General features: G+C 45.9%; 1 protein-coding gene across 2 annotated transcripts; it reads right to left on the bottom strand.

The window, feature by feature from the left end:
- Nucleotides 1-265: 265 nt before the first annotated feature.
- Nucleotides 266-16,133, bottom strand: mapk14a (mitogen-activated protein kinase 14a). Of its 2 annotated transcripts, none has more exons than XM_013136430.3 (12): nucleotides 15,716-16,133; nucleotides 11,632-11,761; nucleotides 10,557-10,615; nucleotides 8,456-8,567; nucleotides 8,139-8,168; nucleotides 7,140-7,187; nucleotides 6,796-6,910; nucleotides 6,533-6,604; nucleotides 5,277-5,356; nucleotides 3,334-3,412; nucleotides 2,724-2,897; nucleotides 266-2,374 (listed from the first exon to the last, which is right to left on the bottom strand). In XM_013136430.3, the coding sequence occupies exons 1-12, from the start codon at nucleotides 15,832-15,834 to the stop codon at nucleotides 2,307-2,309; spliced, it is 1,086 nt and encodes a 361-aa protein (XP_012991884.1). In that variant the 5' UTR covers nucleotides 15,835-16,133; the 3' UTR covers nucleotides 266-2,306. The 2 variants fall into 2 exon arrangements, with proteins under 2 accessions (XP_012991884.1, XP_012991883.1); XM_013136429.3 differs by lacking the exon at nucleotides 5,277-5,356 and adding an exon at nucleotides 4,567-4,646.
- Between the last annotated feature and the right edge of the window lie 142 nt (nucleotides 16,134-16,275).

The following is a 16,275-nucleotide window of genomic DNA, read 5'->3' as shown; positions in this document are numbered from 1 at the left end:
CCCCAGACTGTTGCGTGTATTTGAATGACTAAAACATCTTAACATTATCTTCCACAGCACTGCTACTGCATGAGGACAACACTTCATCAGCACTTCTTGCATCTATTTTTAGCATGGCTGATGGATTTTACGATTATTTTCAGAAGTGTGAAAAGCCCTACTACCTTAAGCTATACTATAGCCAGGAAAAGGCAACTTCCTTTTCTAAAATGGCTATCATATATACGTTATGAACTAAAAACAAATAACCAAACAGACTCTTTCACTCTTAAAAATAACTGTCTTTATTCATTTATTTATAAAGGCCTTAATTAAACTTATAGTGACTCTGCTAGACAAGTCTTCTACGGGGCTTGGCTAAAATAAACAAAAGTATCTCTCTCCAGTTTATAAATACCATCTCAACAAAGTATAAATATATCAAAGTAATTCCCTTATTTTTGACATTCATTTAATAATTAAATTTTTTGCGGCTTTAAGCATGACACTTCAAACTCCTGTAAACACACCTGTATTCAAAATGCACACACATAACATAAGTAACATGCTGATAATGAAGATTGTTTGAAATCATTTCAATAATAAACCACAAAGTCATGAAGATTAAAAAATAAAAATATAGAACATATTTACATACGCATTACTAGATTCTGCACCCACAAGCACGTTTTTCCAAATTGAATTAATGCCACAATGATTTGGCACATTCAACGACATGCCAGGGAGGCTCAGATCAACTCAATCTAGTTTCAAAGTTCAAATGTGTAAATGTAAGTGGTATTGAAAACTGCAGAACGATTGAACCGGTCTGCATTGTGTCCATTTCAGCACAGCATTCAATCTGGTTCCACGAGACCGGAGTCCTGGGAAGGTTATTCATATATACTGGAGCTACTTCTCAGTAATTTACCGTGTCTCCGCCCCCAGGTCCAGCTCCTTCATCGAAAGAAGGAGCGGGTGAGGGGCAGCAACTTCAAAATAAAAGGACATCATTATTAAAATTCCAAATGAATCTGCCAGACTAACGTTCGGATATTCAACTAAGTGAATAACAACATTAGTGTTGGTTCAAAAAGGTGACAAACGGTTTAGCGTCTGCAGGCTGACTTTTAACCAATCGTTAGAAAGATTGAACACTTCCAATACTATGGGTTAGGGGGTGGAGATTCATCTACAATGAATCTAAAGCAAAAAAATAAAAATTGTATTCAAAACAGCTGAAACATTTCCTCAGAGTTCATAAGTTCATTACAATGTTAAAGTTAGGCACTATATTGTTATCAAAAATGCCATGAGACAACTCAATGCAATATAACAGATGCGGTAGAGCAGATCATTCCGGAAAGGTTTCTGAGAAGCGTGACTGACAATGCTGCTGCTATGATTGACATGTCCAGATTGGCAGAGCGCACGTGACTTAACTAGCATTATTATACACCTCAGGCGATGGACCACCAAGTAATTTAAATAAAATACACACGCAACAGTAACACAGCCATATTTCCCCCGGACGTTTCGATTCAGCATCTAATTCCTTTTTGAATGTCACAGTGATGAGCAACTGAAGTCTCGTAGTAATAACAACTGGAAGAAAATCTTCTGAAGGAGGAATACAAAACTAACTGAAATATAGGCTTCACCAAGTATACTGGGAATAGGATGACATTTGGGCCTCACAGAGAGACAACAGCAACAGAATCAGGGCTATGGACCTATAACAGTTTTAGTGGCTGGTTTTGGCTTGCCGTTTCTCCTTTGAAAAGACTGTACGCTATAGAACCCGGGTTGTCAAACCTCTCCCCGGGGAACCCCTGATTAACGTTTCGGCGTATCTGTCTACTAACTATCAAGCCCTTGAATAAGTGAGTCAGCCGAGCTAGTTCACGGTGAAATGAGAGGTTGAAGAGCCACCGCTGTGGGAGATGAAGACCAGTGGGTTTTGTACAAACTTTAACTGCCCACAAAATGTCTCCGGTTCTCCATTTAAGTTATAGCCTGATCCCAGATCTGTGCGCTGTACAGCCACAATGTACTGCAATGGCCGCTGCAATGAAAAACTGCAATTGCCACGGTTACGCCACAGGACCTACAGGTCCAGGACCAGGATATGTGAGTTGCAACACCCGACTGGAGACAAAACAGTGGGCAAGACAATGGGAGAAATATAACTAACCATAGAGACTAAGGTTTTGTAGGCACTGGGCTGATAATCTTATTTTTCCCCCCCCAAACGGTTTAATGAAGTAAGAACTTCAAAGTAATAGAGTTGTGGGTGTGGAGGGGCGTGTCTAGGCAGCATCATCAAATCACGACTCCATGTCGTCTCCGTCGAAGATGGGCGGTTCAAAGTCACACACAGCCTCATACGTAAGCCCTGAAGGGGGAGAGAGAGAGGGAGAGAGGGGTTTCAGGCCGGCCGTTTTGGAAAAGCACTTGGTCACAACCGCTGACGTAAAAAGGCCTTTCTAAATACATTTTACTGATTGGGATAAAAAGCGAGTGAGACAAAATGAAAGAGAAACCAAGCGAGAAACTGAGAGGGAGGCAGAGGGGCGTGTTGAGTGTTTCTGTGTTGTCTGTGGGGTTTGCGAGCATTTTATCTGACAGGAAAAACCCTTCAGGTACAACCCATCATGATGGTGTTATAATAACTGCCCTGAGAATGTACCATGACCCTTCTATAGCGTCTTAACAACGATACAGTCTACTCAGAGTCTACATACGTTTCCATTCCTCGATCTCCAGCTCTCTGCTCTCGAAGCTCTGGTCATAGGGTTCGGCCTCGGGCTCATCATCCGGGTCGTGGTACTGGGAGAAGTAGGGGTGGGCCAGGGCCTCGGCAGCAGTGATCCTCTTATCGGTGTCCAGAACCAACATCTTCTCCAACAGGTCCACCGCTACGGAGAGGAGAGCACCATTCAAATCCAGACAGTCAACAAACAGCCTCTGTGTATCATCTGACGCAGACTTCTGGACTGTTAACATTCACTTAAATGTAACACCACATGATCAAACAACAGCACGATAAATATCCTTGGCAAAAAGGTGGATCTCCAGTGGATAATCCTGAAATTACCAAATGGTCCAAAATCAAAGGCATCACAGCAGTCCAAAATAAGAATTGTGAGGTTTATGCTGTTAGAGGGATAGGGCTGACAATAGCAGAAGAATGTGCATTTCTCAGCAAACTCGTGAAACCTACGAAAATGCATTTCGCCATCTTACAAAAAAAAAGGGTGAAATATTCTAAGTAAAAATAAAGACACGTGTAACCTGCTCACGTGCGCCCTCCGAGCGAGTGATTAGGGTGTAGGATAACGACTCCGACTTTACCTTGCGGGTTGGCTCCGATGAACACGTCGGCGAAATTCCTCTTGGGCATCTGCGGCAAAGAGTTTATGTAGTTCCTGGCCTGTGAAACAAAGGGACGCGGACACAAAGGTTAGACAGGCCCTCATCGGAAAGCACGAGAGCCGACTCGTAACCATGCCGGCCCAGTCACTTGATCAGATGGCAGTTTGGCTAGAGTGGATTAACCAACAATACCGCCAAGAGAAGGCACATCTGCAGACACAGTGAACGGCGCAGAGACAGAAAGCGGTAGGAGAAGAGCAGCGGTCATGATTTAAAACAGGTGCCGCTTCTTTATTTGGTTTGAACGCGGCACAATGTAAAGCGTTTCCAAAGTCGGCTTCATCCTGCTCCAAAAGAGGAACGTCCAACCTGCGATTCTCAGGTTCCACTTCCCTCAGCAAACTGTTGAGGAAGTGATTCGACTAATTCTACTTCAAGTAACGTGTCTTAGTTTGTTAGTGTGCAATGCCAGGCGCATCATGGCTTCATAAGGCCTAAAACTGCTTTGTAACACTGGTGTGTCAAACCAAACATTAGGAGACAGGAGCGTAGTCCCTGCGTGGCTTCCATTCACGTGCAATCAGGCATCACTCAGGGGTTACGGAGCGGAGCAGGCAGTGCAAAAAAACAACCTACACATTATTATATTATTTTTTTAAGGAGTGACGCACAAAACACTTGTATTTTTTTGTCAACGTCCTCTTCAATAATGTGGGGTCAAATCCCTAAGGGGGTTGTTGTGTTGTGGCCCAGGGGTAGGTGTCTCTGCTCTGGGCTACCCGACAGGGTGGTTTAGTCTCCTCTAAAGGAGGTTGTTATGTTCTGGCTCATGATACGTGGCTCTGCTCTGGGCTACACGACAGGGAGGTTTAGTCTCCTCTAAAGGAGGTTGTTATGTTGTGGCCCTGGGTAAGTGGCTCTGTTTTAGACTAGATGACAGAGAGGGTTAGTCTCTTCTAAAGGAGATTATGTTCTGGCTCTGGGTAACTGGCTTTGCTCTGGGTTACATGACAGGGAGGTTGGTTGGGCTCACTTTGTCAATTCTGTCAGTTCGGGAAGGCAAACTGCAGTTTTTACCTTTACTTCTTCAACTGATGTGAAATTTGCCCTCAAAACTAGGGCCAACTCAGTATTGTTGCAAGCCGGTTGGAGGAACCGGGTATCGGGCCCGTTAGAGAAACGCATTGAATGAAGTAAGTTGTTCCCGCTCACCTCGTGGCTGGGCATCCTGCTTATTAGAGAAGCTGGGGGCGTTCCTGTCAGACGCATTATCTGCTGTAGCTGGTTTATATCTAGCAGGTACAGGTCAAGGGGTACAAGTACAGAGAGCAGGACAGCAGAGGTTGTGAGTTAACAAGGAGCTAAGTCAGTGGGAGAGTAGACAACTCATGTTAACTCACTGAGCTAATGCCCAGGCCAGGTTTTAGCTCAACGGGCTAACACAGTCTCATAGTCAATAGGAGGATTGAACACTCACGTTAGCTCCCTGAGGTAATGCCTTGGTTGGGTTTAGGCTTTATCTCAACGGGCTAACAGTCTCCTAGTAAAGGGACCCCTAGGAGGCTCAGCCAAAAGGGAAAAGATCCCATCTTGGAAAGGAAGGTGAGAAAACAGAAACTAGATGGTGTGGGAGAGTAAGGCAGATTAGTAACATGCTGCAGGAGAGGTTTCAGCGGTGAGGAGAAAGTCAAGTTAGCTAATCAGCTGCGAGTCCCATGCTTTGATCATAGAATGCAATAATCCAAGAAAATAATCTGTATACAAGTGAATGCCATCGCACTCACAGACACATATGATTTGAAAAACAAAGAGCATGCTGTTGAAGAGTGACTGTTGCTAAAGATAAGACACTTTGCAAATGAATGCAGAAACAAAGCACCCTCAGGCCGTTCAGCAGATGTGGTATTGTAACGGACACTCACAGACTCTGAGGAGATTTTCATCAAGAGCTCAGGCCCCGGCGTCCCAACGAGAAGCATTATGAGCTTCAACTGGTCAATATCTATCAGGTACCAGGAGTGAAGGAACAACAGGATCAAGGAGGGGACAGGAACGCCGTCCGGGCTTCATAATAGTATCTGCTGTCTCTAAAATGACCCGAGCTGCAATCGGTTGAGCTGGCTTGGCGCAACAACAGTCACTAAAGCAGCCTGGGACATTGCTGTGGCCAGTGTAAAATTCTGGCTGGTGATGTTGTAAACTAAGTACAATGTACTTTTAACTATATCAAAAGATGGGTGTACACCAGCTCTCATCAGTTACCTCATAATGCCCAATAAGCATCTACTCTGAATTTCAACTTTCCCATCGTGCTTGGTTTTAACTTGCCAGATGGCCCAGCACAATCCTCAGTCATTGGCTGTCATTGTAGGCGGAATATTAATTTCTGGGTTGCTGTGGACACAGGATTGCATAAAAACACAGAGCCACAGTGGGAATTGTTCAGTATCACCGTCCTCCTCAAGAAGCATGCAGCCCAATGTGACAGGTCAACACAACACAGGGGAACGTGACCCCTAACAGCCTCGCCGGTTGAGCTTCTGAAAAGCATTGGCAGACAGAGAGAAGAGCAAGGCCAAGTGGAGATGGACACCAGACCAATTCAGCAGAGCCACAGATGGAAACACTCCCAGAGCGGTAGACCATGTTGTGAATGTTACAGAGGGAGAGAAGCCTAAGTGACTCTAACACACAACAAAAGCCTGAGAGAACACTTTCAGAAACCAAGCGCGGCGAGGCGGGACCAAGAGTGTCTACAGAAACGGACCAATTAGGAGAAGGTCCAGAGTGCCGGGCCGGCCAGCCCGGGGGAGCGCTGCAGGGAGTGGGCCAAACCAGCCCGGGGGGCGTGCTGCAGGGAGGGGCCCAAACCAGAGAGGAACTGAAGAGAAGAAGCACCCGATGTGCCAGAGTGGGGTTAGTTGTGCAGAGTGTCGACACGTTAACATACGCACAGATCTCCTACCGTCGTGACCCACAAAAACCCGTCAACATCACACACATCTGCCGATCAACAGAAGCGCGACTGCGCACTCCGGTCACGTCCGATGTGTTCTCTGGAGAACGAGGCGCGGTGATCTCAGAGCTAGGTTAGTCCCAGTGTGGTGAAATGTATTAGACCCATGGGTGGGTCAGCTGAGCACGGGGGGGGGGGGGGGGGGGGCCAATGAAAGGATACGGTCGGTACCAGGAAACAGGGTCCTTCCAGTGAGGAGTTCTGCCATGATGCATCCCACAGACCAAATGTCCACTGTAACAAAGAGGAAGCCGTTAGTGTGTCCAAACTTTCATAGCAACCCACTGAACTGACCGGTTTGTCCGTTCACAGAGCTCTGTTAACATTGACGTTGGTCCGAGGTCACTAGCAGGTCAGGTGTCAGGATCCTGGGCAATGAGTGTAGATGGAGGTGAGCGATCGAATCCCAGACAGCCTCAGACTACCTGTCATGTTGTAGTGCATCCAGTTCAGCATGATCTCCGGCGCTCGGTACCAGCGTGTGGCAACGTAGCCCGTCATCTCGTCGTCGGTGTGCCGCGCCAGCCCAAAGTCCAGGATCTGATGACGACAGGCAAAACCAATATGACACCGGTGACACCCAGCTCCATGGCAACAGTCGGGGGGGGGGGGCATCTCAAAATGCACAGGGTTCTTCGTTTCCTTTGAACTTTTAGTACCACCCGACGTTTGGTCGGCACGTGTTTGGTTAGGCCCTCAGGCGGACACGCCTGTCTGGACCATTCAGGGCAAGCCTGGTTTCAACATGTGTGGTAATAAACTCCCTTACCTTGAGCTCACAGTCCTCATTCACTGCCAGGTTGCTGGGTTTCAAGTCCTGAAGAACATTGGAAGAACATACATTATTAGCATCATTAGTCTGTTATTATCATTACCACAAATACCCCACACAAGATCAAAAATGTCTTCTCAACTAAAGATTGTCTAGAACAATACCTAAATCACCATCAGATCAAATCCATCTACTCTGAATCAAGCATGATTCTCAGATCACTTCTTTGAAAAACAGACATCTCTAATGACACAATCACAGAAGAAAGCAGATGTCCTGTTTATGGCTTCTCTTCTTTATGGTGTTTGTTTAAGCAGCAGGCATGGGCCACGGGAAACAAGCAGGTCAGTTCATGAAACAGAAAAGGTTTCTAAACTGTAGGTCTGTCTGTGAGGCAGGCAGTCTACAACACATGTACAGTGGGTTTGATTCCTGGGTCCACTCATGCGTAATGTTCACAGGTGACCAAATCCACGTTGGATGCATCTACTGTATTTATTATTAACTAACATAAATCAGTGTTGTTATCTGGCTACCAGACAAGGTGTGTTTCACCATGGTCAGAATAATTTGCCTGGCCACCCAGAATTCCTTCTCTGGACAAGGCCACAGAAGATTGTTTATTCTCCACAAATTTTCTGGAGATGACCACCTTCCCCACTGCCAAAGGCAAATATTCAGGCCAGCCTGATTGGTTCTAGGAACCGATGGTTTGGGCCAGGGCCAGAGAATGTGGGTGAAGAGGCGGCTTGAAATTCTGTAAGTGACTATGATCAGTCATTGGCTCTGCCTGGCTGCGGACGATTCCGCAGCCAGGCCGAGCCAATGATTCCGCAGCCAGGTCGCTGATGAGTTGGACCATGCCTGTCATTCCGAAACTACTCCAGTGATGGCAGATTCTGAGTCATGAAGCAAACGACAGGGATGCTGAACCACACGGTGAGTCATCAGGCCGGGCATATCATGGCACACGACAAAGCAGGAGGGGAGACTTACTCTGTGAATGATATCTGCGGAGTGGATATACTGTGAGAGAGAGGGAGAGCGAGAAAGAAAAGTCATTAGATTACATCGACATCACTGACTAGGAGACATGAGTCACCAGTTTTACCTCAGAAACATGGCAGGAATGAAGTGTACTACAGCAGGAAAAACCTTTGAAATGACTAACGTCCCTCGTGTTGAAGCAACATTTCACTGAGTCCACCTTTAACGAACCAGGAAATCAACAGAACATTTTTGGCTGCCTTTTCAATGTGGCCCGCCAACTTTCGGAGCAAGTTATGTAGTGTGCGTATGTGTACGCGTTTCACCTTTAACCCCCGGAGAATCTGGTATATGAGGAACTGCACGTGGTCATCCGTCAGCTTCTGACACTTCACTATGTTGTTGAGATCCGCCCCCATCAGGTGGGTCACCAGGTACCTGCCAATCAGAAACAGAGAGGTGTGTCAAAGAAAACAAGTCAACCGCATAAAGACTCTCATTTCGACACGCTAAGTCATGTCTGTGCAAACACAGCAAACTAACAAGCGTGGTTTCAATCCACATCTTTAGCTGAGTAACCCTCTGATCCTAAGCCCAGTCTGTCAGATTTGGCCATGCAGCTGAGCACCACGAGATATGTTGGTAAACACACCAACCCCATCGCTGCATCCCTGTTGACTGTGTGCCAGGTCAGTGTTCTCCCAGATGTCTCGTAAGAGTCCGCTAAAACCAGCCGAGCAGCTATTCCACCCTTTTGTCGTCGCCCCCACTTCCCTAACCCACACCGGCATTCCTTCTCCGCCTCTCCAGGAGCCCCCGCCCTCCGCAAATAGAACATCATTACACAGACATTCAAGCACATCCAGTTAGCCCACTTGCACGTGTAATTCAAATCTCAAAGTCAGCTGAACAGGCTCAAACAGGTTGGAAGCACTTTTGGAGGGAAGGAGGAGATGAGCCAAAACACACGGAAGCAGCACACAGAGACTTGAGTGAGGCCTGGGGGACTGGCCGCTCTACAGACAGATGAATGCTGCACCGTCTTAAAATAACTCTGTTTAAAGTGAAAGCAAAGCCATTACCCATGTACTACCTTAACAGTCGCTCGGACTTCCCTGGGACCCCGTTGCTACCACATGAGATGAGATACTACATGAGATCAAAGACACAGGGGTGTGGAGACACTCTCTCTAGAGACAGGGATTAGGTTCTGAACTGTTTTTGGAGATACCATCCATATTTTTGGACCAGAGCTGGTGGAACCAAAGCTACCAGACCTGAATAAAATATCCCATTGATTTCCATAAACTACCACAGGGCCCTCCATAAACTACCACAGGGCCCTCCATAAACTACCACAGGGTTTTCCTGGACATCAATTTGAAACCTCTGCCAGAGTTTCTCGCTCCGCTGCACAGAGTTTCTAACTGTTCTTTATCCTCGGTACATTCTTCTCCCGGCAGGCCTTGTCCTGCAGGCCTCAGTGGCACAGTGTGTTCAGCCTATCAGGGTCAGCAGGACAGCCTAGAGGCGGATGTCACGCAGCAGTTCTCCCGTCCTGTGGGGGAGTTGGCAGAGAGAGCCGCGTCCCAGATCTCTTTGTTCGGCTGTTTCAAACTGCTCTGCTGGAAGCCAAACATGGCAAACAGCACCAACAGACTTGGGCACTCAGGCTCGCTAAGAGGCTTTGTCCTGCCTGAGCAGAAGCAGGTCCAGACTTGTGCGTCTGACATTCTCTCTGGACCAGGCACCCACCCACATAGAATCAGCCGGCCCGGCCCGAACTCAGTAGCTGAACAATCTGGCCACTTCCTCTTCTCGTTGACTTTCAGCATCAACAAACAGACACAAACGACTGAAGGCATCTGGTTTAGTCATTTACGGCAGTTCTTGAAAACAGCGACCCATGTGACAGGAAGGTCATTAAACCACTCTTAAATTCTACCAAGGTTAGTTCCTTTTGCTGCTCTTGACTGATTTCTGCTACAGGTGCCTGACGGCACAGGTTGCATGGTAGTGTGAAGTGACTTACTCTCCAAATCACTGATACAGGCCAAGTGAATGGAAGGTAGATAAGAGAACATTGTCGGAGTAAGAGGGCATCAAAGTCTCCCGTGATCATCAATCTGAAACATCCTTTCAGTTTCTGAGTTCACCTCGTGAAAAGATTATTGGTTTAGGCTACAATCGCAAACCAGCTGAAGCCTAAAAGAACCCATCAAGTCTCTCCCGAAACGACCTGCGGCACACCTGAATCTCATTCTGATTGGGACTGCGACAGGTCGGGACACGCCTTGACTTCGACCGGTCATGATCTGTAAAGAAACTCTTCGAGAAGTTTCATGGCCATTTAAATTGGGGGAACATGCGGCAATTTGTCCCCTTTAATTAAGGCCATAATAACACAACAGGTGTTTTTCAACTCACACGTCATTGAACTCCTCCAGGCTGGTAGCAGGGGAGAAGACGTCCAGAAGGCCAATCACCTAAAATACAAAAGAACAAGTGACTAACACAACAAGGAAGCTCTCCCAATAGGGAATTGGTTTGGGCAGAAAATAGCATTTAAGAACATTTCAGCAGAGCAACAACCTTTCAATCAGCAGCACAACTAAAAATTCAAATATGCACAATAGAGATTTGAATAACCTGAGCATAGAAACAGGTTGTCACAGACAGATCTGGCAACCCAGCGAGGACAGGCTGTGTTCACGCTGTCCGCAGAGAGTTAGAGACCAAATACATTTTCCCCTGCACTGGGAAAACTATGCAAATATTCGAGAAATACTTTCCCCAAATTAAAAACACAAAATAGCAACAGAAATTGAGAAAATGCAACTTCATCAGTGAGGAAAAACACTGGAGTGCCTTATTAGTGGGGAAATACTAGCAGCAACCAGCTGAAAAATTAATCAGGATAATGAAAATAACACCAGCACTATTCACATGTTAATCTAATTGTTGATCACTGTTCTGTTTATTAACAAAACAGTGAACAACAATGTGTGTGTTTGTGCGACTGTGCACTTTGGCAATGTACGTAGTAACACATTCCATGTCAATATAGAAATACACTGAACAAAATTAAACTCAAAGAACTAAGACTTTCTCCATCCACACAAAAGGCCTATTTCTCTCAAATATTCTGCACAAATCGGTCTAAATCTGAGTTAGTGAGCCCTTTTCCTTTGCCGAGGTAATCCATCCAGCATCTTGATGCATATCAAGTTGCTGATCAGACAGCATGATTATTGCACAGGTGTGCCTTAGGCTGGCCACAATCAAAGGCCACTCTAAAATGTGCAGTTTCACTGTATCCCAAACATGCTCAATGGGTGACATGTCTGGTGAGTATGCTGGCCATGCAAGAACTGGGATGTTATGTGTGTGCGAGTGAGTGAGATACTGAAAACAGCATTTTCCTAAACTTCACCTCTGCACAGTTAAATCAGAATGACTCATGTAGTACACAGTTGAGCAGCTTTTAAGAAAGTCAGCCTACATTCTCATGTTTCATGTGTTTGAGTAGTCGCAGCTCTCTGTAGGTCCTCTTGGCATGGATAATGGACTGGAAAGGCCGGGAGAGCTTCTTTACAGCTATCTTCAGGCCAGTCTTCACATCAAACGACGAGCTGGTGGAGAAGACAGAAGAGGCAGATATTCGTCAACATTATGAAAGAGTATGTGACTAACTCCAAAACAGCATGAGCTCACACGCCCTGTTTTTCTGAAGCACTGATCAAATACAGAACCGTGTCGTAACAACTCAACACACACAACATCTTGTCAGTTAGCCGTCTTGGCCTGAGGCAACTTTTGCCGGCCAGGGCTCCATTTTCTAAAAAGACACCAGAGAAACACGGACCTCGGAAGGGCTTTCAAAAGGGCTGACTTTGCATGAAAGTGATGTAATAGGTGCTGGACGGAGGGGAAAAAAAAAGACACATCAGCAGAACAACATGTAATCTCTCAGCAGGCTGAAACAGCTCCCCAAACGGCATCCCGGGTTTCCATGAAGGCAGCTACTTTTTCACAAGGGGGCCTGCAGCGCTGGTCGAAAGCAAGCGGACTAAGCAGGGAACAGGGTTCCACTTGGGACAGTGGCTCGCTGCCTGGCCATGAGAGTCTGGCTCACAGACGCGAGCGAAGGAGAAACCCTGGGAAAAGTTCAATAGTCCGATCCTCCCCGAGCCCTCTTAAAGGGGCACTTCACCCAGTAGTGCCCTTAGGTGGGGTTTATCCTGGCTGAGAGACGTCTGGGGCAGTGGGATGTGTTTCATACATAACTGGCCAGGAGGAGCCAGGTTTGTTTTTTCGCACACCAAAAAGCACACACTGTGACGTCACTGTGTGTGTTGAAAGGAAAGTGAGATCTGAAAAATGGCGTCAGGTTTTGTTTCATTTCACTAAGACTCCATGTTGTACCAACTGCACTACTGTACAATATATTAGAAAGACAGTTGTAACTGGATATTACGGAATCAAAACGGATTGAAGAATGTGTGGAAACACACTGCTTATTATGGCCAGATTAACAAGAGAACTATTGAAATCTGTGGCGGTGACAGCAAGGTACCGTCGTTATAATGACAAATGATTTGAGCCTTGCTCAGTAAACAGCCATGCCTGTGGAATTAACTAGAGCTGTGGCCAGCATGAGACTGAATAACATATTAAACGCAAATGCAGTTATTTGAGCTACTGCACCAAACTGTGACTGTAACACAAGGGTATAGCCTAGCCTTTCTCAATGTCTCGTTAAAACACCATTGAAATACCCCTTTAAGGGCTTGGCAGCAGACTGAGGCAGACTCCAGGAGCAATGTCTTCCCAGGGCCACGTTAACAAAGTCCTCCTCTCTTACTTAGACTCCCGCCTGAGAAAGTCAGAGGGAGCCACCTGGGATGTGACAAACCTTCAAACTAAATAATATGAGCAACACACATGCATGGCCACCATGGCATTTGACCACCATGGAGTTAGCCTAGATTTACTGCATTTAAGCTTTTGTGTTGACGCTGTCTGTTGTTGTTGGAGAGGAGCCCGCTACTGCCTTCAGCCGCTTGGGTCTAGCGGTCCATCCCTTTCAGGTGGTTAAGCATTGAGCCTGTAGCACCACAGCCATTACTTCAGCCCAAAGTACCACCAGCCATGCTGGACTTGGCTGACATCTTTGTTTCAGGAACAGAGTAGACTAGCAACTTCCGTCTTTTCTAGCAAGCTGGCCAGTGCCACAGATCAGAAAGAGAAGTAACCAGGCACTACTGGCCGATCGCTACTGGCGGTTAAAAGCTGTGCCTCGCAATGGAATGCTGCATCTCACAATTCCCTGACTAGTTTTGTTTTGAATTGTCATAACAGCAGGGCCTACAACCACTGACTAGACTACCAGGAAAACATGCCACTGGACAAAGACTGAACCCACTCCTGAGCAGGTGTGAGGAGGGGGAAGGCCCTTTTGCTCTGCTAATCGTCATATTGGGCAATTTCCTCTTCAAAACAAGCCTAAAATTCACTGCTTCCTCCGGTTATATTTAAATTACACACATTTCCCCAGATTCACCCTGGCTTGCTGGCTGACAGACAGACAAGGATATTCTCCCTTTCAACTTCCCCCTCGCCTCTTGAATCTCTGCCAACCAGTCAGCTGCTAGTTTGGATCTGTCATTGCTCTTGTGCCAACTCCATTGCGGTCGTTGGTTATTCCATAGGGAGGTGGGAAGAAAGCACAAACACCCAGGCTAGCTAGGCACTGTACAGAGCAAATGGCAACAAATGATTGTGCACAACCAAAGAGGTCGGCGGGCAAGAACTTAAAGCGGTACATTATCAGTGGCATGCACATACACGAACGCCCTGGGTGGGGGGTAATCCTTCTGAACATGAAATGTTTTATGCCCTGTACAGTATAAAACATCTCGGTCTAATCCGACCAACAGCAGATAATCATTCTGCCTAGCAGCAGCACAGAGGTCAGCGCCTGCTGTGGGCACCACAACAACAACAACAAGCAGATGTTTACTTTTTGGCGACAACAACACACTGGAAAATATTAACGCCACGGACGGAACTAGCCTAGGTACTGCCTTCCCTATCAAACACAAGTGAAGGACAGCTCTGAACTCGTGACCGATTGGCCTGTCCTGTCGTTGCCTAGCAGCTGCGGTGTTACAAGAGACCATGTTGCTGTGGAAGATAAAAGACCGGTGAATCTGTTTATTTAGAGAAGAGTAGTTTAGCAGATGAGACCCTGCGCCATGGGCCCACATGGCCAAAGCGATTTATAAGTCTAACCTTAGTACATGGTTACAAAGTAAGCCTATCGCTGGTCCGCCGTTAGCCTGGTTGACAGTCTGTTTCTGATCCCTATTGGAGTGTCAGGTCACGGTTTAAGTTTGACAATGTCAATAGATTAGCCAAAAGCACAAATCGATCGGAGACCAGGCTAGTACTTCGACAGAGATAGGAAACAGTATTTTATATTACTTCAGCGCACAACTGCGCATCAAATGGTAACAAGCAAGCTGTACTGGGGTGTATTCGTTCTACCAAACAAAACGTTGAAGTTGCAAAACATTAAATCAAAGCGTCTATTATGCCTGCTGGATCACGAATTTTGATTATTGCCAAATGTAGCTGAATGTAACAGGTTGCAATTTCAGTTCCGATATTGTGACACGTAAATTAGATTGATAGAGAAACCTTTATATTGGAAAATGTTCCTCTCCATTTAGTTCGGCAACTTAAACTGTTTGTTACGCAGAATTAATAAACCCCTGTTTACAGAACTGCGGATCAATGATGACAAGACGATGCCCTTTCCTACTCTGCGTAGCAAGTTCAGACAACGAACCAGCGATACAAAATCCTGGTTAGTAACATGCACCAGTCATCATGGGCATCAGCTTGGCATTCATTATTAAGTGACACACACTGTATCCATGTTTAACTGCACTACTTTTAACTACTACGACTTCTACTACATAACTGCAAACGTGGAGTCCAAAATGCATCCGTTGCACAACCAACTGGAATTAAATTGGAAAGGAACACAACAGAAAGGAACACTCCCTTAGTACGTAGCAGGAAGGAAACAAGTGCATGTTTTCTGGAAAACGTTTTACATTTAAGACTCAAGAGTACAGTAACGTTTATGACCACATGTAGTTGTTTGCAGCTCTTCGAAGCTAACAATGTGCATAATATTTTCTTGAGTGATAACATCATTGAGTGATAACGGTAATGTGACAAACTAAAAGTACAGGGATATATTTAAATCATGCACGTAATGTAGCTAGCTATGAAATGCATTGGTTGGGGAGTTAAAACAACATGTAATATTGCAACATTTTGAGCGTCTTGCTGTTATTACAATGTGCGGAGACCAAAGGGTTGGGACAAGGAAGCATGTTCGCTTGGTATTTCTGGCAGTCACATAATCTAGAGGGCCCTGCGACCGGGCAGCGTTATATTCTCGATCTAGCTAGCTAACTGGGAAGCTAACTTCAACAACTATGCAGGCCTCATAGAAATGAATGGCTAACTCTATGCGCAGACATAATAATCAAGCAAATAGCGTGATTTACCAAACTGATCCATAGGCCCCGGACCCGACTGGAGACAAGGTTTGGTAGCGCTCTGGTACCTCCCAAATCGTCTTGTTCACCTCCTGCCGATAAAACGTAGGTCTTTCTCTCTGCGACATTCCTGCAGAACTACCCTCCAAAGGCAAGTTGTGACTTCTGCTTTTTTTGGTCAAAGGTAGTAGCTAGGTTCTTGCAAAAGAAGGTCCGCTACCTTGTTGAAGAAAATGATCCAAGATGTAAACTAGTTCAGTAGAACGTGTACTGGATGTTATTTCTTATCGAATTGCAAAATTTTGGAAATTAGCTATGCACGTTTTGAGACTGAAAGAGTTTGTTGAGAAAGCTTTCCTACAGTTCGCTTCCTAATCCATTTGCGTTCAGGCTCCCGGGATTTCACGATGTCACCTACCCAGCGAGCCCGTGTTGCAACAACAGAATCTCGCGAGATGGGTTCCAAATCTCGTATCACAGGACCAACATTTTTTTTTTCCACACAAGGTTTTTGTTGTATTTTATTGAAAGAATAAAGAAAGAAAATGGCTTCCAAGATCTAATGCCAA

This window comes from Esox lucius, chromosome 12, assembly GCF_011004845.1.
Source record: "Esox lucius isolate fEsoLuc1 chromosome 12, fEsoLuc1.pri, whole genome shotgun sequence".
NCBI classification, from domain to species: Eukaryota; Metazoa; Chordata; class Actinopteri; order Esociformes; family Esocidae; genus Esox; species Esox lucius.
The sequence above is the reverse complement of the archived record's forward strand: the minus strand, read 5'-3'. Positions and strand labels throughout refer to the sequence as shown.

Coding starts and splice junctions, on each gene's coding strand:
- mapk14a (XM_013136430.3), bottom strand. CDS start 15,834: ATGTCGCAGAGAGAAAGACCTACGTTTTATCGGCAGGAGGTGAACAAG. Junction 8,169..8,455: donor AGATTCTCCGGGGGTTAAAG/GTGAAACGCGTA, acceptor TCTCTCTCACAG/TATATCCACTCCGCAGATAT. Junction 6,605..6,795: donor GATGCACTACAACATGACAG/GTAGTCTGAGGC, acceptor TCTTTGTTACAG/TGGACATTTGGTCTGTGGGA.